At 43.8% G+C, this 26,965-nt stretch overlaps 1 protein-coding gene across 6 annotated transcripts in view; it reads left to right on the top strand.

The window, feature by feature from the left end:
- Positions 1–26,965, top strand: part of LOC122542318 (guanylyl cyclase C-like) — a 193,643-nt gene that overhangs the window by 24,689 nt on the left and 141,989 nt on the right. For 4 of the 6 annotated variants that reach the window (XR_015752575.1, XM_087978379.1, XM_087978378.1 and 1 more), the window contains exons 1-2: positions 8,825–9,603; positions 18,916–19,028. Coding sequence is in view for 4 of the 6 variants with exons in the window: in XM_087978379.1 (XP_087834505.1) it covers positions 9,396–9,603; positions 18,916–19,028 (321 nt within the window). In the remaining 2 variants the exon portion in view is untranslated. Of the gene's footprint in view, positions 1–8,824; positions 9,604–18,915; positions 19,029–21,720; positions 21,856–26,965 lie in introns of those variants that run through there. The other 2 variants (XM_043679963.2, XM_087978380.1) reach the window with 2 other exon arrangements.

Below are 26,965 nucleotides of genomic sequence, written 5' to 3'. Positions count from 1 at the left end.
AGTCCATATCGATCACGTCCACTGTTCCACCCTCATCAATCCTCTTTGTTACTTCTTCAAAAACTCAATGAAGTTTGTGAGACATGATCTCCCATGCACAAAGCCATGCTGACTGTCCATAACCAGTCCTTGTCTTTCCAAATATATGTAAATTCTGTCCATCAGGATCCCTTCAATAATTTGCCCACCAGTCAGGCTGGTGTCAGGCTCACCAGTCTATAGTTCCCTCGTTTTTCCTTACTACCTTTCTTAAATAGTCACCATCTATTTGCCCACAGTCTATATCTTCCATGTCCTTCTCCACAGTAAACACTGATGCAAAATATTCGTTTAGTATCTCCCCTACCTCCTATAGTTCCACACATAGACTGTCTTGTTGATCTTTGAGGGGTCCTATTCTCTCCCTAGTTACCCTTTTGTCCCTAATTTATTTATAAAATCCCTTTGGATTCTCCTTAACCCTATTTGCCAAAGCTATCTCATGTTCCATTTGTGTCCTCCTGATTTCCCTCTTAAGTACACTACTACTGCCTTTATAATCTTTTAAGGATTCACCTGATCTCTGCTGTCTATTCGTGACGTGTTTCTTTCTTTTTCTTGATGAAAACCTCAAATTCTGTCGTTATTCAGCATACCCTATACCTACCAGCCTTTCCTTTCACACTAATAGGAACATACAGTCTCTAGACTCACGATATTACACTTTTGAAGGCTTCCCATTTTCCAGCTGTCCCTTTCCCTGCAAACATCCGCCCCCCCCACCGCCCCCCCCCCCATCACCGTTTGAAAGTTCTTGCCTAATACCATCAAAATTGGCCTTTCTCCAATTTAGAGCTTGACATTTTAGATCGGTCTACCCTTTTGGCTGTGGTAGTGGCAAGGGAAATGTCACCATATGAAAAATCCTGCTCATTAACCGCGTTCCTCTGTCCACATACTGTCACTTAGTTGTAAAGCCTGGAAACAGACCCTTCGGTCTAACCCTTCCATGCTGACCAGTTATCCTAAATTAATATAGTCTCATTTGCCATAGGTTGGCCCATATCCTTCTCAACCCTTTATATTCATGTACCCATTCAGATGCCTTTTAAACGTTGTAATTTCCATCATTTCCTCTGGTAGCTTGTTCCATACGTACACCACCTTCTGTGTGAAAAGTTGCCCCTTAGGCCCCTTTTAAATCTTTCATCTCTCGCCCTAAACCAAACCCTGTAGTTTTGGACTGCACAACACTGGGGAAAAGACCTTGACTATTCACCTTATACATGCCCCTCATCATTTATAAACCTCCATAATGTCACCCCTAAGCCCCAACACTACAGGGACAATAGCTGTAGCCTATTTAACCTCTCCCTCTAGCTTAAACCCTCCTACCCTGGCAATATCCTGAGTATTGCTGAGTATTTCTAGCATTTTTTTAATTTTTATCCCCATAATTAAATATGTAATAACTGATTTTAAACCTTGCCTTAATGTATTAACTCGGAACTTGTCCATTTCCCTCTTCCCTTTTTTAAATAATTTTGAGTTTTATTGAAATGATTCAGGTTTTCATGTTCCGATAACATGGAAACATTAAAAAGATAATGCAGTACACACATCAAATATAATAAGCAAATTTACAGAGGCGTTCTGGTGTAAAATTTGCAGGATGCATAGAATCAGATCAACATAAGATAATTTTGCAACTGTAATAAGAACATTATTGCTATAATAAAACTGAGGCAATAAAACTCACCGCACCAGTTTAAGTTTCATAATCAAAATTTCAGTGAATGTCTAGAAGTTTCTGTGTCTGCCACAACGTGTTTTGTCTCAATCCCATTTCTCCGTCTTTCTACTGATCCAAAGAGATTCTCCAAGTAAGGGCAAAAGAGTAACTAGGGAGAGAATAGGGCCCCTTAACTACCAATGAGACCATCTATGTATGGAACCACAGGAGATGGGTGAGATCGTTTACAAATATTTTGTGTCCGTGTTGACTGTGGAGAAAGACATGGAAGCTTGATGTCTTGAAAAGAGGCAACATTACAGAAGAGGAAGTGCTGGAGGCCTTATATCGTACAAAGGTAGATAAATCCCCAGGACCTGATCAAGTGTATCCCAGGATATTTCGGGAAGCTAGGGAAGAAATTACAGGGCCCCAACAGAGATATTTGTTTCATTGAGGTGAAGTGTCAGAAGACAAGAGAGTGGCTAATGTTGTGCCATTTTTTAAAAAAGGCTGCAAGGAAAAGCCAAGGAACTGCAGTCCAGTGAGCCTGTCATCAGTGGTGGTTAACTTATTGGGAGGAATTCTGAGAGATGGATCTTTAAGCATTTGGAAAGGCAAGGACTGCTTAGGGATAGTCAGCATCGCTCTGTGCATGGGAAATCAATTCTCACAAATAGGACAGAGGTTTTTGAAGAGGTGACAAAGAAGATAAGATGAATGCAGAGTGGTAGATGTTGTTCACATGGACTTTAGCAAAGCTTTCGACAAGGATCCGCATGGTAGATTGATTAGCAAGGTTAGATCACGTGGGATCCAGGGAGAGATAGCCAACTGGATAGAAAATTCGCTTGATGGAGACAGATGATCATGGTATTATTGTTCAGACTGGAGGCCTGTAACCAGCGGTGTGCTACAAGGGTTGGTTTTAGGTTCACAGTTGTTGGTTATTTATAAAAACAATTTGGATGAGAATATAAAAGGCATGGTTAATAAATTTGTGGGTGACACCAAATTTGATGGTATAGTACACAGTGAAGAAGGTTATCCAGGAGTACAACAGGGCCTTGATTAACTAGGTTAGTGGGCAGATGGAGGTTAATTTAAATAAATGTGAAGAGTTGTATTTTGGTGAGACATGCCAGGGCAGGATCTACAAAGTGAATGGTATGGCCCTGGCAAATATTATTGAATAGAGAGATCTAGGGATTATGGTATGTACTTCCTTGAAAGTGACATCACAGGTGGTGAAGAGGATGTTTGGCATACTTGCCATCATTACTCAGCGCATCAAGTTGGGATGTTATGTTACGGCTGTACAAAACATTGGTAAGACCACATTAGGAGTATTGCTAAGGTTAGGGCAGCCAACTAGAAGCCAATTTGATGGATCAAGCCTAGGAGAAATGGGCTTAGCTTTTACCATAGAGGCATAGAGTCATATAGCGCAGAAGCAGACCTTTTTACCCAATTCATCCATGCCAATGAGGTTTCCTAAACTGAACTAGACCCATTAGCCTGAATGTTCGCCAACGTTTGAGAAGATTTGCAGCTCAGGTTGAGGTTCTGGATGTACGTTTGCTTGCTGAGCCGGGAGGTTTATTTCCAGACCTTTCGTCACCCATATAGGTAACATCTTCAGTGGGCCTCAAGTGAAGCAGTGTACATGATTCCTGCTTTCTATTTATATGTTGAGTTTCTTTGGGTTGGTGACGTTTAGAAATGAACCGCCCAGCTCAGCGAGCAAACCTCCATCCTGTTCCCCAAATGTCTCTAAACCTTTTCTATCCATATATTGTCCAAACATCTTCTAAATATTGTAATGTTGTATTTGTACTTGCCTCTACTACTTCCTCTGGCAGCTCATTCCAAATGCACACCACCCTCTGTGTGAAAAAAATTGCTAATCCGGTCCTTTTTCAACCTTTCCCCTCTCAACTTCTAGTTTTGGACTTCCCTACACTGGGAAAATGACCTTGACTATTCACCTTATCCATGCCCCTTCATACTTTATAAACTCCTATACGGTCACCCCTCAACCTCCTATTCTCCAGGGAAAAAGGCTTCGGCCTACCCAGATTCTCCTTATAACTCAAACCTCCAGCCTCAGTAAGCATCCTTGTAAATCTACTTCACACCCTTTCAAGTTTAATAACATTCTTCCTATAGCAGGGCGACCAAAATTGTATGCAGTAATCCAAATGTGGCCTTACCAATGTCTTGTACAGCTATAACATGACATCCCAACTTCTGTACCAATGATGTGACCGACAAAAGCAAGCCAAATGCCTTCTTCACAATCCTGTCTACCTGTGATGCCACTTTCAAGAAACTATGTACCTACACCCCTAGATCTCTCTGTTCAACAACATTTCCAGGGCCTACAATTAACTGTGTAAGTGCTGCCCTGGAATACTTTCCTGCAATATTCAGCTGCTGTAATAATCCTTCTGGCCCTTGATTCACTCAACTTCTGTCATCTTTTTCTGCTGTATGTCTTCCAGACTATTCCCTCTGCTCCTTTCACATCAGTTCCTCATTTCCTCTTAACCACCTCTGACAGTCCTCTTTCAAGCATGATACTATTGCCCTCAATAACTCCTTATGCTCTTTCTCCTGCTTTTCTATCTCCATGCCTGTTTCCTTTCTGTATTACATGACTTACGTTGTGGCCTACCTACAAGATGAATGATGATTTGTTATCACTTGTACTCTACAATGAACAACACAGTAAAATACAGTGAACAGCTTCAATTGTTGCCAAAATTGGCACCGTTTGAATATTTTAAAAATGAGCACATAAAGCTGAAAGAAAGCCCATCTTTGTTCCAGAGCCCTGAGTCGGCCAACCAATGGAACCATGAGGCCAGCCTCCACCTGTGCTGGATCTACCAATATTGGAGTTGCTGCTCTTCGGGAGCTGTTCCTTTGTTGCTGAGGCTGCTGATCTGACTCCCGTACTGGTCTCACATTCATCCTGCAACCAGGACTGCTGCCACCACCTCACCAATAAACAGGAGATCCCCAGCTTCGGGCCTACCACAACCAGGAGTTGCCACCACCACCACACCATTAACAAGGAATCCCCACTCTGGGCCTCCCACAACCAGGAGTCCTTGGCTCTGTTACCACTGCCTCGACAATATCTGGAGTCCCCACTCCTGGCCTACCGTAACCAGGAGGTCCCTGGCTCCTCCGCCAGGCCAGGCTGCCGCCTTACCAAGTGTCCCACTCTCCTCCACGATGTCACCTTCTTCACCGCCACCTACAGGAAGAAGATGAAGAAAAAGAAAAAGAAGACAAAAAGGATAAGGAAGCAGCCACCTGTAGCAGCCAGGCCCAGGAATCTGAACACTGCCTACCTTGTCGGTGCTATCATCTTGGAATCTGAATAGAGGGAACTGCAGAAACCAAATAAGTCTAAACTAAGATAGGATGAGAAGAATCTACAAGCGTGTGTAAATGTTCAGTATTACTGTTGGACTCCAGGAATGATTTATTTGGACAGAGGGTAACCAGCAGGTAGAATCAATCTGCCGCAAGAGTGGTTAAAGTTAAAACTCACACTACACTAGGTTACAGTCCAACAGGTTTATTTGAAAGTACAAGAATTCAGAGCGCTGCTTCCACTAGCTACCTGACAAAAAAGCAGTGCTCCAAAAACTTGTACTTTTAAATAATCCTGTTGGACTATAACCTGGTGTGCTGTGATTTTTAACTTTGCCCACCTGAGTCCAACACCTGCACCTCCACATCATAGAAGAGTGGTTGAGGAGATTTGTTTAGTAAACAACTCAGTGTTGTCATAGACAATTGGGTGAGGGTGAGATTAAATGAGCCAAACGTCACATCAATTTGAACTAACTTTCTGCTGTTGGGGTAGAACAGCACATTTCTAAAAAAAACATATCTTATGTTCTTGGCTGTCACTAGATGGCCAGTAATAGACCTCAGGAATGTCAAACACCCCTGCTAATTCCCCGGGCACACACATTTTAGAACAAAATATTTCAACACAATATGTAGACTGAACCAAACTTGTAAACCTCATACTCCAGCTGGAGGAGCTGAACAGGTTAAGGAAAAAAAATGGGGTGATGTTTTTACTCAGTTTTCACCAGGCTGTTATTATGACTCTTTTGCACTCTGTCTTCAGACATCAAGTGGAGGTGCCATCCTCCAAGGTAGACTTCGGGATACGCAACAACGCTGTCACTGAACAGGGATTGATAGCCAAGTTCAGTACCTGTGAGGATGGTCTCAACCAGGACCTTGGGTTCATGTCACACTATAGGTGACCCCACAACACTGTGCGCACACACACACACTCTCTTACATACTCACACTCACGCAAACTCTCTCTCGTACACACACATACAGCCCCCACACTCACTCCTGCACATACACCCTCTCACAGGTTTGTACTCTGTCACACTCATGCACACACGCTACCAAGCATGCACACGTGCAAACACACACTGTCTCACGTGCACTCACATGCACACACTCATTCTCTCTCTCATGCACAACACACACACACACACACACACACACACACACAGATACATACAAGTCTATGGGGGAATTTGTATTTGCAGAATTATATTTGCAGGTACATTCTGTTTTGCTCAAAAAGTGCACATTCTGAAGGCAGTCATTGCAAGCAGGCAGTCCACAAAATATTCTATAAATTCCTACTTTGGAAATAAAACCAGTCTGACTCAAGGTTGGGACACAGACAGACTCTAACCTCATACCTTTAATGCATTGTCTGAGCTGAGATGTCACCTTTTTTAATAAAACCTTCAGTTATCTGAGGAATGGACTTGAAAAAAGTTCTGGGATTTACATATTAATGAACTGAAATCTGCAATCCATTTTAAAAGATGAAAAACTTAACAGCAATCTAGGTTTGTTTCAGTTGCATGACACTGTGATGTTTTGCTATAAATTCTGTGTCTTCTAATCCTGCTCCACCACTACCTGATGAAGGAGCTGTGCTCTGAAAGCTAGTACTTCCAAATAAACCTGTTAGACTATAACCTGGTGTTGTGTGATTTTTAACTTCATACATCAATGCATCAAGTTGGTTGAGAGCAGTATGCAATGTGTATTAGTCAGCCTGTATGCTGTTGTGATAGTGTTAGGGAATCGTAAAGGACACACAAATTAGCTAGTCAGTCATTTCCCCATTGCACACACACATACAAACATTCCCACCATAACTGTCCCCAAAATATAGCCAGAACTCTCCTCCCCTTTTTCTTGCCTCTTTGTGAGGTGGCATGAGAAGACATCAATTTTGAATTTAAATAGAACTTGGAGCAAAAAGCACTTTAAAAGTACTGGGCAATTGGATAGACAATAGGTTACCTGAAGACTGGGCAGTCCAATATATAGCCAGACAAATAACCACCCTAGCTCCCTCAGTCATGTAGACTATCGAAAAGTAATATCAAAAATCCTATAATGCTAAAAATTGTGCTTTATGTACTTTTGGTTTTATATGCCCTCTGCATTTTTTCATCTCTGAATATCTACTGATGGAGACAAAAGAAGAGATCATAAGACTAGAAGAATTAGGAACACAAGTAGGCTTATGACAAGATGGTCAAGGACAGAAATTGTGAGGCTTCATTGTTAATAGGGAGCCTTACAATATGGGTATGAAGTACAGAACTGGCGGTATAACTGGCCTTATCTCTGAGTGGCTTAGTGCCCAGTCAGACTGCACAGTGACAGGAGTCACTGATTATCTGCCCTTCAGTGCCTCAATGTGAATATCTGTGACTTAAAAACACTGTCTACATTGCTCAACTTTCACTTGTGATTTATGACAAAATAATGTAGACTAAAAATTGTTTTATCCCAAAGATCTAGCAAATTACCAAAATAGGTCCGAAAAGTATTTTGAATACCTCGTAGACTGATCCATTTAATTTGTTCCATGTTCTGTCTCACTACTTCTATGAAATAAACGTGAATCTATATATTACTTTTAACCTGCTAAATGGTTGGGCATGTGGTATTTCTGCTTAACTCTCGGACTTAACTACATAGAACATTGGGAATACCCAAAGTGATCTTCAGTGCAATGTACTGGTAATTTGGAGTAATTGTTAATCCAGTGGCAAGTTGGCTTCATCTTGGTACATCTAAAAGTTGGAGGAGGATCAATACTTTATTTTAACACAAGTTAATGCTTAAGGAGAAAATGCAAACCCCAAAGATGCCACCACCTTCACAGTGCAATGTTTGCTGCTGTGCATTCCCCTTTGCATAACCTTGAAACACTCCCTCGTTTTTCTTTTCTCAGGTCCTCTCAGGAAATATAATCCTTGAGGCCACATAGGTAGGCAGGCAACCTATTGGGTCCCTTCCAACATTAGTGGAACACCTGCAGAGCGAATTAGGGAGGATACTTTGTCAGATATTCCTTACCTTTTGCAGAGTACTACCAAATGCCTTGTCTAAGAGACAAGACCTTGTACTATCATCCCAGTATTCTGTAGCATTTCATATACAGTAATGCTGGAGTGTCGATGGTGTGCTACAGTTTTTCTCTTCACAAGTCATAACGACCTTCATCCTTTATGTTGTGTCTAAAAGCTAAAGTCTTTTCCCTCACTCTGACATCTGTTTTATGCTGTCATTCTTTAAGATCCTCAGTTCATTTAATACCCCCTCAACTTTCAAACCTAAGTTCAATCCAGCCCATGTCAAAATACCGAAAGTCTTCTCCCTCTCCCATTCTCCTGTCTCTGGTAAGTGTGCAAATGAGTTTTTGATTAAATATGCTAACCCAGGTTCACCTGGTTGCAACAAATGAAACCATTTCTAATAGTCATGTTGTGAGATCTTGAGGAGTGCTGTAGCCATGCAAGTGCTATCTTTTAGTTCAATAACTTGCTTTAATGTGGCATTACGAAGGCTTCATGGCCCAATGATTTAATGATGAAATGTTTTATAAGGAGTTAATTTGAAACTTCAATGTCTTGTGATCATATCTGCTATAGTTCTGTGTTTGCTCACACAAACTTGTCACTCTTACCACCATAGCTGCAAAACTGCACATAGATTTTGCTTATTTGAAGATATGTTACAGAATTCCTCATCAGTCAGATTTCTTACAGAAAAACACAGCTGCACAATCTAATCTATAAACTAGATTCTACACTGGCCATTAGACACATGTTTTACATCCTGGTTACTTGCTCATTTGCATGTTCCCTCCTAAAGTGATATCACAACTTAGTGACTTCCAACCACCCCAGGCCGCTCTATGCCAGTTAGCCTGGTTCAGTCAGTGGCATAATGGGAACACTTGCGCATTTGACTAGCAATTCATCGTCGCCTGTTAATCACAAAGTGATGCAGTGTTTCTCTTGATAATTCTTCACCAGACTTCGGGTGCAATGTCTTTGAAAGAACTATCTCAGTTTTATTTTTCAATTCAGAGGAACCCAGTGCTGTATAAACTGTGCACATTCCATAAACACTGAGCTACTATTGAACAAACAACATTTTATATGAGCTGACCTTTGCACTCAGCCTCATATAATATCTCAGAAGAAAAGATTTAGGATGGCATTTTAATATACCTCGCAGATGCACTTCCGGTACTCTTCAAAGTTAATGACCTGAGAGAAGGACAATTGGAGTGTTTTAACAACACAGCGGGGAAATGAAGCGATTGTTAAGTTTCTGTTTGTGGATCATAGTTGCAGTCCCTGAGTATTTAGTCTTGAGCTCCAATTCTAAATGCACCAAAGATTTGTTTACAGTTAATGTGATCCTACTGAACGATTCACACTCTCCTTGGACCTTGCGTAACATTCGTCCAGCTATAAAAGATGAAATTCAACACATTCAAAACAGATTTAACAAGAAAGGTAAGACACAGGTTTTGCTTTGTCTTTACCATGTTCGGATCCCCATTTTGCAAAAATAATGTAGGGGTGCTGGAGAAAATGGAAGAAAAGATTCCCAAGGAGGACATCAGAACTAGGGCATTGTAACTATTAGCAAAGACTAAACAGGCTGGGGTTGTTTCCTCAGAATAGAAAAAAACTGAACAGCGACCCGACAAAGGTCTTTCAAATTGCGAAAGAGCATGAATAATAAAAGGATGGTTCCTCTTTTGGGGAGACTAAAACTTGGGGTCAGAAGCATTAACTAGTTTCTAATAAGGCCAACAATGAATTCAGAAGAAAAGTCTTTAGAATGTGAGATGTGTTATCACACAGAGCAGTTAAGGCAACTACTGTTGAAGAAGGAAAATGGAATACTGATAAGGGAGAAATGAATAAGATAATATGATGGAGGGATGTTTGTATTCAATGGGATTATACTTTGTCAGATTGGGTGTTGTAGTGGGTTTGTACACTCTCCTTTCCCTTCAAATCTGCTTTTAAAGCAGCCATTCTTAATGAAAAGAAGATAAATGTAATGAAGGCATGGAATCCCAACAGTGCGGAAGCAGACCATTTAGCCCATCGAGTCCACACCAACCCTCTTAAGAACGTCCCACCCAGACAATCTCATTCCTGTAACTCTGCATTTCCCATAGCTAATCCACTGAGCCTGCACATCCCTCGACACCACGGGCAATTTAGCCACCTAGCTTGCACATCTTTGCACTGTGGGAGGAAACCAGAGCACCCAGAGGAAACCCACACAGACATGGGAAGAACATGCAAACTTACACAGTCACCCGAGACTGGAATCAAACCCAGGAGCCTGGAGCTGTTGAGGCAGTAGTGCTATAGTGTTGGCCAATTGTGCCCTGCTTTGTTGTTTGTTTGTGGGCAACATGGAGGTCTTCTGGGACAAGCAACGAGTTGAACTGGCCAAGAATCCATTCTAGTCTCTATGTTGAGTTGTCCTGATGGCTTGACAAAATTTGGTAAGATCGCAATTCGTGGTGGGTTGGGTAGTAAACAAAATATTTAAAATCAATGATGAGTGTCAATTGAGAACTTGCTGCTACCTAGTGAGAATTTCACCATCACACTACTGGAGATGTGGTGAGATAATCTTGACATTAAGATGTGCAGTGCCAAACATCTCACCCAAATCTACCAGTCATCTCACCATAGCCCACCTCGCAGAGCTTGGTAAGATTTTGCCCTCTAATCTTTTCAAAATGTTTCACCACTAAACTGATTGTTGAGTTCTTGCTCTACATTTTGTGATGACTTAATGCCCTCCATTATGTTGTTTTAAGATCTCTTCCCTCATAGACTCTAATGTACCAAACTGTGGTCACAAACTATTAGATCATCTGTGAGTGTTAAATCCTGCTCGTGTACATATTACCTTTTCAGAACTTGATCTGTCGGACAATGTCTGGACCAACCTTCTGGACAAAGATCTTTGTGCTTTCCTTGTCTGCTTTCTGAGCTGCATGCATTTCTCTTAGCTTCATCTCTCTAGCCTCTCACTGGTTGTTCCAGTGGTAAATATTTCTGCCTCGACACTGAAGATTAAATTTTCTTTCTCAGCCTAACCCACAATTGTCCTTGGTAGAGCATCAAAGCAAGGTATAACCAGTGCCTTACCTTTCACTCTTAAAAAGGTTTGGGAATTCAGAACAGAATTCTTTTTCAAATTACTTCCTTGGCTCTTTATGCAGAATATCATGAGTAGCTGTGTTGAACTGTGCTGCCTGACCTGCTGTGCTGTTCCAGCAATAAAGTTTCAACTTTGATCTCCAGCATCTGCAGACCTCACTTTCTCCTTGAACTGTTAATGCCTTGTACTGGGTTCTTAGCTTCGAGAGAACTCAGTAGTAAACTTGCTCTGTTACTCTAAGTTCTCTGGGCATGGCTGTCTCTGCAGCACTGTGTAGCTGTTCTTAATATGGAATAAGAGTCACATTCTCTCTTACAATGTAAGTTCTATTTACACGAAGATATTAATACAGTTCGATAGTACAGTATTTCTCGAAATGCTTCAGCAGCCATCCTCTCTGCTGCTCTGATATCAGGGTCATCTGACCATAACATAATTGTCACTAGTGTGTCCATTTTCCAAAGCCCATAATGGCTTCAGTCAGATGACTAATAAAATGATGGGCAACTTTAATAGCAGCTGTAAAGTGAGGGTATGGGAAGATGAAAAGCTATTCAGGAGGAAGCTTATGATCTAGACTGCCTGCCAATCATGCACCCATTGATTTGAAGAGCTATTAATTTCAATTTGAAGTTACTGCTTTGTCATTCAGTCATATATATAGATTACCTGACAAGAAGAGACAAATCAAATCACAAATCCTTTTGGCATGTTTTAACTGCCATGGTATTGTACCCTCAGTCCAGGGATTTAGTCAAAACAAAATGGCAGGAATTTCCCTTTCAGTGCCAAAGTCACAGTGAAAGATCATAAAGTCAGCAGAAAATCTATACAAAGGTTTCCAACAAAATAAACACGCAAACAACTACATGTTCTACCAACGAGCTGCCCCTCTATACTAATTGTTAGATTTATGGAGAATTTTCTCCGTGAGGCCTCACGAGTTCCCCATTGCATTTTACCAAACTTACTTATCCTTATGGCACCCCCTCATCTGACTTGAGCCCCATTCTACCATTTGCCATAACCAGAACAACTTGCCACTGCTTGGATATCCTAGAATGGGGCAGCATCCCTGATGCTGGCATCATCTTTAAAGGCCATTATTAGTCTGCGGCTGCCCAGCACATTTCCTGACATCTTCCCTGGACATGGGAGACAAGGCAAAATTTGCACCTTTTGCAGAAGAGACTCCTGATGCACAGGGTGTTGCAGAGACAGGGCATCTTCTTCCCCCAGGACTAGCAGAAGAACTCATGATACCAAACCATACCAGCCTGGTCCAAGGTTGCCACCCAGGTCAGTGCAGTCTCAGCGATCTGGAGGAAGATACATAAACATAGGAAGAATCTCCGCTCCACCAGTAAGTGACAGCATATTCTCTCAAACACCTCACAGTCACTCTGTCTCTGATATCACACCCACCTCCCACAAAGGGTCATAATATACCACTCTCAATATTGTCTGTCAACATGTTCTTCAACTGAACGCTATTAAACTTGCATGTTTTCTGTATTGCCTAAAGACTTGGTCAGGACGCTTCCACACCTACACTCACAGTAACAACTGTGCCAACCACTTTCATCTCCCTTAATACCTTCCTCTCTCCTATTCCAGGAGGAACACAGACCACAATAATGGTCAAGATGGTTGGTAGCTTGTCTAATATTCACTCCTCATCCCTTACAAGGAGAGGATCTGGATTCTCACTATGCTTAGGGACGACTAACTTTGCCCCAACTGACTACGTCCAGGCCTCTGGCCTGGAATCAGATGCTGTCTTTAACTTACTATGGCTGAATCCCCAACCAAAGGCTGTCTCTATTGACAACCATGACAAGCTTCCTGGTTTGTGTCTCGCAAGCCTCATACCTCTTCTGGCTGTCCAATTATATCAAAGTATGACTTTCTAATTAAAAAGACCATTGCAGGGGTGTCAAAGAATCACCAAGACTTGGGGCTTGATGGTAGACAAGGGCAATGCTTGCTAACCCACTTCTTTTGGGATGAGGTCTGTTACCAGAGGCTGCAGATGTTAGCAGTGACCTGCCATGGTAGCCTATGCAGTCCCACTTACGAGTAATGACACATGTAAGTTTGCAGACAGCGCTAACGTTGGTGACATAGTCATAGAGTCATAGAGTGATAGAGATGTACAGCATGGAAACAGACCCTTCGGTCCAATCCGTCCACGCCGACCAGATATCCCAACCCAATCTAGTCCCACCTGCCAGCACCCGGCCCACATCCCTCCAAACCCTTCCTATTCAGATATCCATCGAAATGCCTCTTAAATGTTGCAATTGTATCAGCCTCCACCACTTCCTCTGGCAGCTCATTCCATACACGCACCACCCTCTGCATGAAAGAGTTGCCCCTTAGGTCTTTTATATCTTTCCCCTCTCACCCTAAACCTATGCCCTCTAGTGCTGGACTCCCCAACCCCAGGGAAAAGACTTTGACTATTTACCCTATCCATGCCCCTCATAATTTTGTAAACCTCTCTAAAGGTCACTCCTCAGCCTCCGACGCTCCAGGAAAAACAGCCCCAGCCTGTTCAGCCTCTCCCTGTAGCTCAAATCCTCCAACCCTGACAACATCCTTGTAAATCTTTTCTGAACCCTTTCAAGTTTCACAACATCTTTCTGATAGGAAGGAGACCAGAATTGCATGCAATATTCCAACAGTGGTCTAACCAATGTCCTGTACAGCCACAACATGACCTCCCAACTCTGTACTCAATACTCTGACCAATAAAGGAAAGCATACCAAAAGCCTTCTTCACTATCCTATCTACCTGCGACTCCACTTTCAAGGAGCTATGAACCTGCACTCCAAGGTCTCTTTGTTCAGCAACACTCCCTAGGACCTTACTATTAAGTGCATAAGTCCTGCTAAGATTTGCTTTCCCAAAATGCAGCACCTCCCATTTATCTGAATCAAACTCCATCTGCCACTTCTCAGTTCATTGGCCCATCTGGTCCAGATCCTGTTGTAATCTGAGGTGACCCTCTTTGCTGTCCCCTACACCTCCAATTTTGGTGTTATAAATTAGTAGACAGTGAGGAAGATTTTCTCAGATTATAAAGGGATCTTGATCAAATGGAACAATGGGCTGAAAAATGGCAGAAGGTGAAATGCAAGACATTGCATTTTGGTACAACAAACAAGAGTAGAGTTTATACGATTAATGACAGAGCCTTGGGTAGTGTTGTAGAACAGAGAGGAATAGGGGTGCAAGTACATAATTCTTTGAAGTTTGCATCACATATAAACAGGGTGCTTTAAAATGGTATTTGGTACACATGCGTTTGTTGCTAAGTCCTTTCAGTGCAGGAGTTGGGAATTCATGTTGAGGCTGTACAGGATATTGGTGAGGCCTCTTCTGGAATACTGTGTCCAATTATGGTCATGAAGTTACTATTAAGTTGGAGAGGTTTCAAAAGAAATTTACCAGGAATTTGTCAGGTATGGAATGTTTGAGTTATAAAGAAAGGCTGGATAGGCTGGGACTTTTTTTTCACTGGAGCATAGGAAGTTGAGAGGTGACCTTATAGAAGTTTATAAAATCATGGGGGTATGGAGAGAGTTGGTGGTATGTGTCCTTTCCCTAGGATGGGAGATTTCAAGACAAGGGGACATATTTTTAAGGTGAGAGGACAGAGGTTTAAAAAAACGTGAGTATAAATTTTTTACACAGAGGCCGGTTCGCGTCTGGAATGAACTTCCTGAGGAAGTGATGGATGTTTAGGAAAGGTTTGGACAAATATGGGTCAGGAGCAGGCAGATGGGACGAGTTTACTTTGGGATTATGTTTGGCATGGACTGGCTGGACCGAAGGATCTGTTTCCATGCTGTATGACTCCATGACTCAATGACTGTATGTGGAGAGACCTAGTCCTATTCCCATATAATTTGTATTGTGGATCTCAAAACCTTAAGGTTGATTAAAAGCTAAGGGGCAATGGCCTAGTGGTATTATTGCTAGACTATTAATCCAGAAACTCAGCTAATGTTCTGGGGACCTGGCTTCAGATCCCACCATGGCAGATGATGGAGTTTGAAAAAATAAAAAACATGGAAATAAAGGTCTAATTATGACCACAAAATCATTGTTAATTGTTAGGAAAATCTCATCTGGTTCACTAATGTCCTTTAGGGAAGGAAACTGCCATCCTTACCTGATCGGATCTACTTGTGACTCCAGAATAATTGCCCTCCAGGAAATTAGGAATAGGTCAATAAAACTAATCAGAGACATCCACGTCCCATGAGTGAATAAAAGAAAGGTTTCATGCAAAAATTACTATGAAGGTCCACTGAGGCTCTGAATACGTGAATGTGAATTGCCCTGAGATGCAGCTTAGTCTAGTCCATGAATTGGGTGTATGTTCCTCAGCTCAAAGTGTCCTTACTGGACCATTACAAAGATATTTACCATTTAGTCTGATGCTTAGCACTGAAGTGCAGAAGCATACTGTAAGTGGATCAGAGATATGCCATGACAGCTCTTAGAGGCTAGCATATCAGATGGCAATGTCCATATGGAGATGTGGGGTCAATAAGACCAGTGCCTGTGTGCTTGCTGTGAGATGTTGGTGCCTGGTATCTAACATGGAGCTCCTTTGGAGCAATTGGCAAGCTGAAGTCACCAGGTACTGCCTCTAACTTCCATGTTGAGAATTCTCAACATATAGTTTGCCGGTGATGGCTAGTATGATAGAAAACTGCATATTAATGGGCAAGATCAGCAGTTAATATTAATTAAAAAAAACAACAATCTCCCTGAATAGAAAGCTCACCAGACACCCAGTAAGAATCTCACCTTGACACCTGGAACCTCTTCAGAAGAGCTATGCCACACTCAAAATGTTAACTCTGTTTCTCTCTCCACAGATGCTGCTCGACATGCTGAGTTTCTCCAACATTATGTATTATTTATCTTTGAGAGGCTGCTGTTCAAATCTTTCAAAATGTGACAGTTATTTGCCAACAGCTTGATCAACACTTTACCCATTTTTGAGAAGATTTGTAGCTCAGGTTGAGGTTCAAGTTGTAAGTTTGCTCGCTGAGCTGGAAGGTTTGTTTTCAGACGTTTCTTCACCATGCTAGGCAACATTATCAGTGAGCCTCCGGTGAAGCGCTGGTGTTATGTCCTGCTTTCTATTTATGTGTCTTGCTCTCTTAAGGTGGGTGATATCATTTGCGGCTCTTTTTCTCAGAGGTTGGTAAATTGGGTCCAAATCGATGTGTTTATTGATGGAATTCCAGTTTGAATGCCAGCCCTCTGGGAATTTCTCTGTGTGTCTCTGTTTAGCCTGTCCATGGATGGATGCGTTGGCCCAGTTGAATTGGTGTCCTTCTTCATCTGTATGTAAGGATACTAGTGATAGTGGGTCATGTCTTTTGGTGGCTAGTTGGTGTTTGTGTATCCTGGTGGCTAGTTTTCTGCCTGTTTGTCCAATGCAGTGTTTGTTATAGTCCTTACATGGTATTTTGTAAATGACATTCATTTTGCTGGTTATTTGTATAGGGTCCTTTAGGTTTGTCAGCCGCTGTTTCAGTGTGTTGGTAGGTTTGTAGGCTACCACGATGCCAAGGGGTCGGAGTAGTCTGGTAGTCATTTCAGAGATGTCTTTGATGTATGGTAATGCGGTTAGAGTGTCTGGGTGTGATGTGTCTGCTTGTTTGGGTGTTGGTCTGCTTCCCCCATGACACCTAGGTCTTGTTGCACCTCACTTTTTCCTAAACTGCCACCATTCAGATAATAATCTACTTCCCTGTTTTTGAGACCAAAGTGGACAACCTCACATTTATCCACATTATACTGCATTTGCCAAGTATTTGCCCATCATGGTCTGTCCAAGTCACCCTGTAGCCTCTTAGCATCTTCCTCACAGCACACACTGCCACCCAGTTTAGTGTCATCTGCAAATTTGAGATGTTGCATTCAACCCATTTGTCCAGATTGTTAATGTATATTGTGAACAGCTGGGGTCCAAGCACTGAACTCTGTGGCACCCCATTTGTCAATACCTGCCATTCTGAAAAGGACCAGTTTATTCCTGTCTGCCAACCGGTTCTCGAGCCATGTCAATACGTTACCTCTGATCCCATCAGCTTTAATTTTCCTTACTAATCTCTTTTGTGGGACCTTGTCAAAAGCCTTTTGAAAGTCATGATACACAATATCTACTTATTCATCCTTGTCCACTCTGTTGGTCACATTCTCAAAACATTCAAGAAGATTTGTCAAGGATGATTTCCATTTAGTGAATCCATGCTGACTAGGATCGATTCTGTCAGCACTTTCCAAATCAGTTATTGCATCCTTAATAATTGACTCCAGCATTTTCCCCACCACCGATGTCCGGCTAACTGGCCTATAATTCCCTATTTTCTCTCCCTCCTTTTTTAAAGTGTATGGTTACATTAGGTACCCTCCAGTACATTGGAACTCTTCCAGAAGCTACAGAATGCTGGAAAATAATCACCAATGCATCTGCTATTTCTAGGGCCACTTTTTTCAAGATTCTGGGATGCAGAGCATCAGGCTTTGGGGACTTATTGGGTTTTCATCTCAATACCATTTCCAAGGAGAAAGTGAAGACTGCAGATGCTGGAGATCAGAGTCGAAAGGTGTGGTGCTGGATAAGCACAGCTGGTCAGGCAGCATCCAAGAAGCAGGAGAGTCGATGTTTCGAGCATAAGCTCTTCATCAGGATGAGGAGCTTATGCTCAAAACGTGGACTCTCCTGCTCCTCGGATGCTGCCTGACCAGCTGTGCTTATCCAGCACCACACATTTCGACAATACCATTTCCTGACTAAAAAGGATTTTCTTCAGTTCCTCCTTTATGCTTGACCATCTCTCCCCTAGTATTTCCTGAAAGTTATTTGTGTCCTCCTCAGTGAAGACAAATCCAAAGTATTTGTTCAACTGCTGTGTCACCTCTTAGCATTCACCTGATTCTAACTGCAAGGGACCTATGGTTGGCTTCACCAGTCGTTTTGTTTTCACATGTCTATAGGAACTTTTGCAGTCAGTTGTTATGTTTTTTACAAGCTTACTTTCATATTCAATTTTTCCTCTACAAATTGTCCTTTGTCCTCCCCTGCAGAATTTAAAATTTCTCCCAGTCCTCATGGCTTGCTGCTTTTTCTGGTCAATTTATATGCCTCCTCTCTGCCTTTTACCCTATCCCTGATTTCCTTTATATGTCATGGTTGAGCCACTTTCCCTGTTTTATTCTTATGCCAAATAAGGATGTACAATTGTTGAATTAGTTTGCTCTGGGAAAGAAAAATAATTGAGCAAGCAAATTAGAGGCTTAGGTTCCTGACTGAAGAACATTCCCATTATCCCAGCAGGGACTGGGTAAGAAGGTAATGGCCGGAGAAGAAGAGTCAGGAGAGCTGCATAATGTGAGTGTGATAGAAAGAGGGGGATAGAGCAGAAAGGAAATGAATAGAATAGGCAACGATTGAATGGACGGACATCCAGTAGTTGTATGATCTGTGGCTCTCATTGTCTGAATTGCCCAAGAAAAATATTGTTTGGAACGGAGAAGTTTCCAACTGAAAAGAGCAGTGAGTTTGGAGGAAATATTAACAAGTGTATTTATGTTTCAGGCTTTAACGTGACATTGGATGCTACGTTTAATGGCTTTGACACATCATTGTATGAATCCAAAGGCTGCCACAGTAGCACCTGTGAAGGTTTGGAGAATCTGAAAAAGTTATATGTGAGTACGCTGTAAATCAAATTCTTGTGAATTTTGAGCTACAAATATGTTGCTGTATCCCAATTTTGTTTTCAATAAGGTGCAACACATCAGTGGCATTGCCAAATAATGGCAATTGATAACTCATTACACCTTCCAATCCAAACTCCCAAAGAATACCTTGTCATGCTGAAATTGCAATTCATCTGTTGGTGGTGATGGCCTAGTGATATAATTGCTAGACTATTATTCTAGAGATCCAGGTAATGTTCTGGGCACCTGGGTTGGAACCCCACCATAGAGGAATTTGAATTCAATAATAATAAGGAATTAAGGGTCTACTGATGACCATGAAACCATGGTTGATTGTTAGAAAAACCCATATAGTTCACTAATGTTCTTCAGGAAATTATAGTGCCATCTTTACCCGGTCTGGCCTATGTGGACTCCAGAACCACAGCAATGTGTGGTTGACTCTTAATTGCCCATTCATGTTCTTTCTATGTTAATTTTTTGTGGAGTCTATTTTTATCAACTTCACCCATACCAAGTCTCACTCATGCTTATGCTCACCTGCTTAGTCACTGGCATTCGATACCAATGATGACCCTACATGAACTCACCCTTCCCAATCTCTGAAACCTCCTCCAACTCCACAACCCTCTGAGATCTCCAAACCCATCAAATTTTAACATCATCATCTTCTATTTTAATTAGACCATAACACCATAAGACATAGGAGCAGAATTAGGTCATTTAGCTCATTGAGTGCACTCCATCATTCAATCATAGCTGGTAAGTTTCTCAATCCCATTCTTCCCTTAACCCTTAATCCCCTTGATACTCAAGAACCTATCAATCTCAGTTTTAATGACCTGGCCTCCACAGCTTTCTGTGGCAGAGAATTCCACTCTCTGGCTGAAGAAGTTTCTCCTTATCTCCGTTCTAAAAGGTCTTCCCTTTACTCTAAGACTGTGCCCTCAGGTCCTGGTCTCTCCTGCCAATGGAAACATCTTCCCAACATCCGCTCTGTCCAGGCCACTCAGTATTCTGTGTGTTTCAATTAGATTCCCCCCCCTTCCTACACCCATCGTTCTAAGTTCCATTGAGTAGAGAGCCAAAGTCCTCAAGCGTTTGTTATATGTTAAGATTTTCATTCCTGGGACCATTCTTGTGAACCTCCTCAGAACACGGTCCAGGGCCAGTACATCCTTCCCAAAATTGTGCACAATGCTCCAAATATGATCTGACCAAAGCCTTATAGATCATCAGAAGTACACTCTTGCTTTTAGATTCAAGGGCTCTCAAAATAAATTGCATTAGCCTTCCTAACTACTGACCTAACTTGCAAGTTTATCTTGAGAGAATCCTGGACTAGAACTCACATGTCTCCTTGTACTTCAAACTTCTGAATTTTCTCCCCATTTAGAAAATAGTCCATGCCTCTATTCCTTAATACCAAAGTGCATGACCTCACACTTTCCCACATTGTTCACCATCTACCACTTCTTTGCCCACTCTCCTAACCTGTCCAAATCCTTCTGCAGCCTCCCCATGTCCTCAATGCTACCTGTCTCTCTACCTATCTTTGTATCGTCTGCAAACTTAGCCAGAATATCCTAAGTTCCTTCATCTGGATTGTTAATGTATAAAGTGAAAAGTTATGGTCCCAACACTGAGCCTTGCGGAACATCACTTGTCACTGGCTAACACACTGAGAAGGACACTTTTACCTCCACTCTCTCCTTTCTGCCAGACAGTCAAGCTTCTATCTATGCTAACACCTTGCCTCTGACACCATGAGCCCTTATCTTACTCAGTAACCTTCTCTACAGCACCTTGTCAAAGGCCTTAGTCATAGTCATAGAGATGTACAGCATGGAAACAGACCCTTCGGTCCAACCTGTCCATGCCGACGAGATACCCCAACCCAATCTAGTCCCACCTGCCAGCACCTGGCCATATCCCTCCAAACCCTTCCTATTCACATACCCATCCAAATGCCTCTTAAATGTTGCAATTGTACCAGCCTTCACCACATCCTCTGGCAGTTCATTCCATACACGTACTACCCTCTGCGTGAAAAAGTTGCCCCTTAGGTCTCTTTTATATCTTTCCCCTCTCACCCTAAACCCATGCCTCCATTGGCTGTCCTTGATAAGTTATGCCATCATCGGTGAGATTCCTTTCAGTTGTCCAGGCCCAAAACTTTGCAGTTACCTCCCTGAACTTCCCTTCTATTTTACATCTCTTTCCTCCTGTCAGACATGTCTTAACACTTGCCTCTTTTTTCTCAAGCTTTTGGTCGTCTGACCTGATATCTCTCTATCTGGTTTGAAATTATTTTCTTTTGTTATAATTGTTACAAAGTTATGTAAAGCACTCATGAAGTGGAAGGCAGAAAACCAAAATTTCTTTGTAAAAATGATAGGGGGAGGTAGAGGGTTTTTCTAAGGTTGGAGATTTAAACCAGGAAATGTCTGCAAGCAGCAACAGATGTACAGACAGCTCTAAAATTGAAACATACATCAATTGGCTGTATAGGAGAAAGTGAGGACTGCAAATGCGGGTGATCAGAGTCGAGAGTGTGGTGCTGGAAAAGCACAGCAGGTCTGGCAGCAGCCAAGGAACAGGAGATTCGACATCTTGGGCATAAGCCCTTCATCAGACAACCATTCCTGCATCACACTTTGGACTCAATTGGCTGTATGATTGGAAACCTTCGGCTTTTTTTTGATGTTTTGGCAACTAGTTTGAAATTAGCCAGTTAATTTAAGCTAAGCACTTAGAAACTGAAATCCAACTGAATCTAAATTGGATGGGTTTTAAACCTTGGACCAATGCTGTTGTAAGTATATTGTTATGTCATCATGGGTATAAAAAAGGGAGCATTTGGACCGAGAAGAGAGAGCCAACTGCCATCTGAAAAAAAATCTCGCTCTCGGAAATCTCCACGCTGTCTAAAAAAAGCACCATTTATTCATAAAGGTACACAGCACTCTTAGATAATATTCCTAACACCAGAATTCGATAGAGAGAGGCATTCAGAACAGAATAATTCCCAGAGAAAGCATCCCGAACAGAAGGATCAGCGGAAGGAAGGCTTTTTATGACTGAAGCAGAACATTCTAGAAGATGCATTCTGTGTGGACTTTGAGAATTTAGGTTTTAATTTAGTTTTCTTAATATTTGGGTTTTATTGGAACAGTACTGTAGTAGAATGTTGTTTAGTTAGGGAATCGTTAGTAGTTAGGGGGGAATTGTTCAGTTTGTTAGTAATTCTGTTAACTTGTTCATTAATTATTACTTGTGCTTACAAGGTATAAATATCAAGGATTTCTTTCAGTTAACAGATTACAAGGCAAGGCGAGCTTCCCTCAATGTTTCAGATTTTTAATTATTAGACGGGAACCTCTACTCCTGCTGTAACAGTTTGGGTTAATTATCAGAGGGGTTCAACCTTTCCTTCACAAAAATAATGTTCCTGTGAAGTACCTCAGACTGTTTTATGATATTAAGGTGCTTTACAAATACAAGTTGTTATTACTCCTCTTATGGAAGGAAAGTAACTTTCATCTGTTATAGGCTGAGGATTTTATCTAAGTGACCATCTGTCATGTGAAGGTCTTGACATTGAGAACTCTCAGATTTGATGCTGCTTTTATTAGGAGTTATTATGATACCAGCTGCATTGTTCCTTGAGGTGCAAAGATATTTCAGACCCTTACAGTCAGGGTTGGTAGTGAGGGACCAAGGCGTTGGCATCATTCTTTTCACTGCAGCAGGGCTATCCATTCACATGTGGCACCGTCATCCTTAAGACCATAATTAGAAATGAATTAGAATTAGCTTTATTGTCACATGTACTCACATGAGTACAGTGCAAAGTTTACAAGTCGAGACTTATGGCGCCATCTTAGGTATTGAGGTACCTTGGTACAAATGATTAATTACAAATTCTTATGAAAAAAGGAAAAAAAAATAAAGAAGTAAGAAGTCCAGCAATAAATTAGAAAAATACAGAAATATGTCCTTCCAATCCAGGCCCCACCGAGCTTCACCTCAAGGCCAGGAGTTGAATCCCCACTGAATCCAGAAGTTCAAGTCCATGCTGAGGCCGGAACTCCGAGTTCACACTGAGGCTGGGAGTCCGAGTCCAAGCTGAGGCCGGGAGTTTGAGCCCCACGCTGAGGCTAGGAGTCTGAGTCCACGCTGAGGCTGGGAGTTTGAGCGCCATGCTGAGGCTGGGAGTTAGAGATCACACTGAGGCTGGGAGTCCAAGTCCAAGCTGAAGCTGGAAGTCTGAGTCCACGCTGAGGCTGGGAGTTTGAGCCCCACGCTGAGGCCGGGAGTTTGGGCCCCACGCTGAGGCGAGGAGTCTGAGTCCACGCTGAGGCCGGGAGTTTGAGCCCACACTGAGGCCAGGAGTCTAAGCCCCACGCTGAGGCCGGGAGTTTGAGTCCCACACTGAGGCCGGGAGTTTGAGTCCCACACTGAGGCCGGGAGTTTGAGTCCCACACTGAGGCCGGGAGTTTGAGATCACACTGAGGCTGGGAGTCCAAGTCCAAGCTGAAGCTGGAAGTCTGAGTCCACACTGAGGCTGGGAGTTTGAGCCCCCGCTGAGGCTGGGAGTTTGAGCCCACGCTGAGGCCGGGCGTTTGAGTCCCACACTGAGGCCAGGAGTTTGAGTCCCACACTGAGGCCGGGCGTTTGAGCCCCACACTGATGCCGGGAGTTTGAGTCCACGCTGATGCCGGGAGTTTGAGCCCCACACTGAGGCCGGGAGTTTGAGCCCCACACTGAGGCCGGGAGTTTGAGCCCCACACTGAGGCTGGGAGTTTGAGCCCACGCTGAGGCCAGGCGTTTGAGTCCCACACTGAGGCCAGGAGTTTGAGCCCCACACTGAGGCCGGGAGTTTGAGCCCCACACTGAGGCCGGGAGTTTGAGCCCCACACTGAGGCCGGGAGTTTGAGCCCCACACTGAGGCTGGGAGTTTGAGTCCACGCTGAAGCCATGAGTTTGAGTCCACGCTGAAGCCATGAGTTTGAGTCCACGCTGAGGCCAGGAGTTTGAGTCCACGCTGAGGCCAGGAGTTTGAGTCCACACTGAGGCCGGGAGTTTGAGCCCCACACTGAGGCCGGGAGTTTGAGCCCCACACTGAGGCCGGAAGTTTGAGTCCACGCTGAGGCCGGGAGTTGTAGTCTATGCTGAGGCCAGCTGTTCGAGTCCATGCTGAGGCCGGGTGTTCAAGTCCACACTGAGGCTGGGAGTTTGAGTACCACACTGAGGCTGGGAGTTAGAGTCTACATTGAGGCCGAGAGTTCGAGCCCACACTGAGGCCGGGAGTTCGAGCCCATGCTGAGGCCAGGAGTTCGAGTCCAAGCTGAAGTCGGGAGTTTGAGTCCACACTGAGGACAGGAGTTTAAGTCCATGCTGAAACCCAGAGTCCTTGCTGACCTTTACCCTGCAGATCGTCAATGCTGCCTAAAGATAGGAGGTAAAAAGAAAAAGGAAGAAAAAGAAAAGAAACAAATGGAGAAGACAAGATTCGGCTCAAGTGTCCTACTCTGGTGCCATCTTGGATAAGTGTAGCATATAAGAGCAGAAGTGGGATATTGAGTCCGCTTCACCATCCAGTAAGACCTTGGCTGATCTAACAATCCTCAACTCGACTATTCTGCCTTATCCCATAACCCTTAATTCTTTAGTCCCTAGTGCTGCTCCTGAAAAGGACTTCTTCAAAACACACTAAAGTTCTGATTGAGCACCAGATTGAATGGGGTAGGGAGATGGAAATGTGTTGCTGGAGAAGCGCAGCAGGTCAGGCAGCATCTAGGGAACAGGAGAATCGACGTTTCGGGCATTAGCCCTTCTTCAGGAATGAGGAAAGTTTGTCCAGCAGGCTAAGATAAAAGATAGGGAGGAGGGACTTGGGGGAGGGGCGTTGGAAATGTGATAGGTGGAAAAAGGTCAAGGTGAGGGTGATAGGACAGATTGGGGTGGGGGCGGAGAGGTCGGGAAGAAGATTGCAGGTTAGGGAGGCGGTGCTGAATTTGATGGATTTGACTGAGACAGGCTGGGGGGAGGGGAAATGAGGAAACTGGTGAAATCCGAGTTCATCCCTTGTGGTTGGAGGGTTCCTAGCCGGAAGATAAGGTGTTCTTCCTCCAACCGTCGTTTCGCTGTGGTCTGACGATGGAGGAGTCCAAAGACCTGCATATCCTTGGTGGAGTGGGAGGGGGAATTGAAATGTTGAGCTACAGGGTGGTTGGGTTGGTTGGTCCGGGTGTCCCAGAGGTGTTCTCTGAAACGCTCCGCAAGTAGGCGGCCTGTCTCCCCAATATAGAGGAGGCCACATCGGGTACAGAGGATGCAATAGATGATATGTGTGGAGGTACAGGTGAATCTGTGGCGGATATGGAAGTTTCCTTTGGGGCCTTGGAGGGAGGTGAGAGGGGAGGTGTGGGCGCAAGTCTTGCACCTCCTGCGGTTGCAGGGGAAGGTGCCGGGAGTGGAGGTTGGGTTGGTGGGGGGTGTGGATCTGACGAGGGAGTCACGGAGGGAGTGGTCTTTACGGAATGCTGATAGGGGAGGGGAGGGAAATATATCCTTGGTGGTGGGGTCCGTTTGGAGGTGGCGGAAATGACGGCGGATGATGCGCTGTACATGGAGGTTAGTGGGGTGGTAGGTGAGGACCAGTGGGGTTCTGTCCTGGTGGCGGTTGGAGGGGCGGGGTTCAAGGGCGGAGGATCAGGAAGTGGAAGAGATGCGGTGGAGGGCATCGTCGATCACGTCGGGGGGGAAATTGCGGTCCTTGAAGAAGGAGGCCATCTGGGATGTGCGTTTTTGGAACTGGTCCTCCTGGGAGCAGATGCGGCGGAGTTGCGTTTTTGGAACTGGTCCTCCTGGGAGCAGATGCGGCGGAGTTGCGTTTTTGGAACTGGTCCTCCTGGGAGCAGATGCACATCATCCGCCGTCATTTCCGCCACCTCCAAACGGACCCCACCACCAAGGATATATTTCCCTCCCCTCCCCTATCAGCATTCCGTAAAGACCACTCCCTCCGTGACTCCCTCGTCAGATCCACACCCCCCACCAACCCAACCTCCACTCCCGGCACCTTCCCCTGCAACCGCAGGAGGTGCAAGACTTGCGCCCACACCTCCCCTCTCACCTCCCTCCAAGGCCCCAAAGGAAACTTCCATATCCGCCACAGATTCACCTGTACCTCCACACATATCATCTATTGCATCCTCTGTACCCGATGTGGCCTCCTCTATATTGGGGAGACAGGCCGCCTACTTGCGGAGCGTTTCAGAGAACACCTCTGGGACACCCGGACCAACCAACCCAACCACCCTGTAGCTCAACATTTCAATTCCCCCTCCCACTCCACCAAGGATATGCAGGTCTTTGGACTCCTCCATCGTCAGACCACAGCGAAACGACGGTTGGAGGAAGAACGCCTCATCTTCCGCCTAGGAACCCTCCAACCACAAGGGATGAACTCGGATTTCACCAGTTTCCTCATTTCCCCTCCCCCCAGCCTGTCTCAGTCAAATCCATCAAATTCAGCACCGCCTCCCTAACCTGCAATCTTCTTCCCGACCTCTCCGCCCCCACCCCAATCTGTCCTATCACCCTCACCTTGACCTTTTTCCACCTATCACATTTCCGACGCCCCTCCCCCAAGTCCCTCCTCCCTATCTTTTATCTTAGCCTGCTGGACAAACTTTCCTCATTCCTGAAGAAGGGCTAATGCCCGAAACGTCGATTCTCCTGTTCCCTAGATGCTGCCTGACCTGCTGCGCTTCTCCAGCAACACATTTCCACCTCTGATCTCCAGCATCTGCAGACCTCATTTTCTCTTCTGGGGTAGGGAGACCATGGCATTGAATGTGGCGCATGTTGGTCAGGTATTACCACTTACTTTGTAACCATGAACCTATTCCTTATGT

Source organism: Chiloscyllium plagiosum, unplaced genomic scaffold (genome assembly GCF_037043375.1).
Source record: "Chiloscyllium plagiosum isolate Xiang-an unplaced genomic scaffold, Cpla_swu_hap1 HiC_scaffold_33, whole genome shotgun sequence".
Lineage (NCBI taxonomy): Eukaryota > Metazoa > Chordata > Chondrichthyes > Orectolobiformes > Hemiscylliidae > Chiloscyllium > Chiloscyllium plagiosum.
The sequence above is the reverse complement of the archived record's forward strand: the minus strand, read 5'-3'. Positions and strand labels throughout refer to the sequence as shown.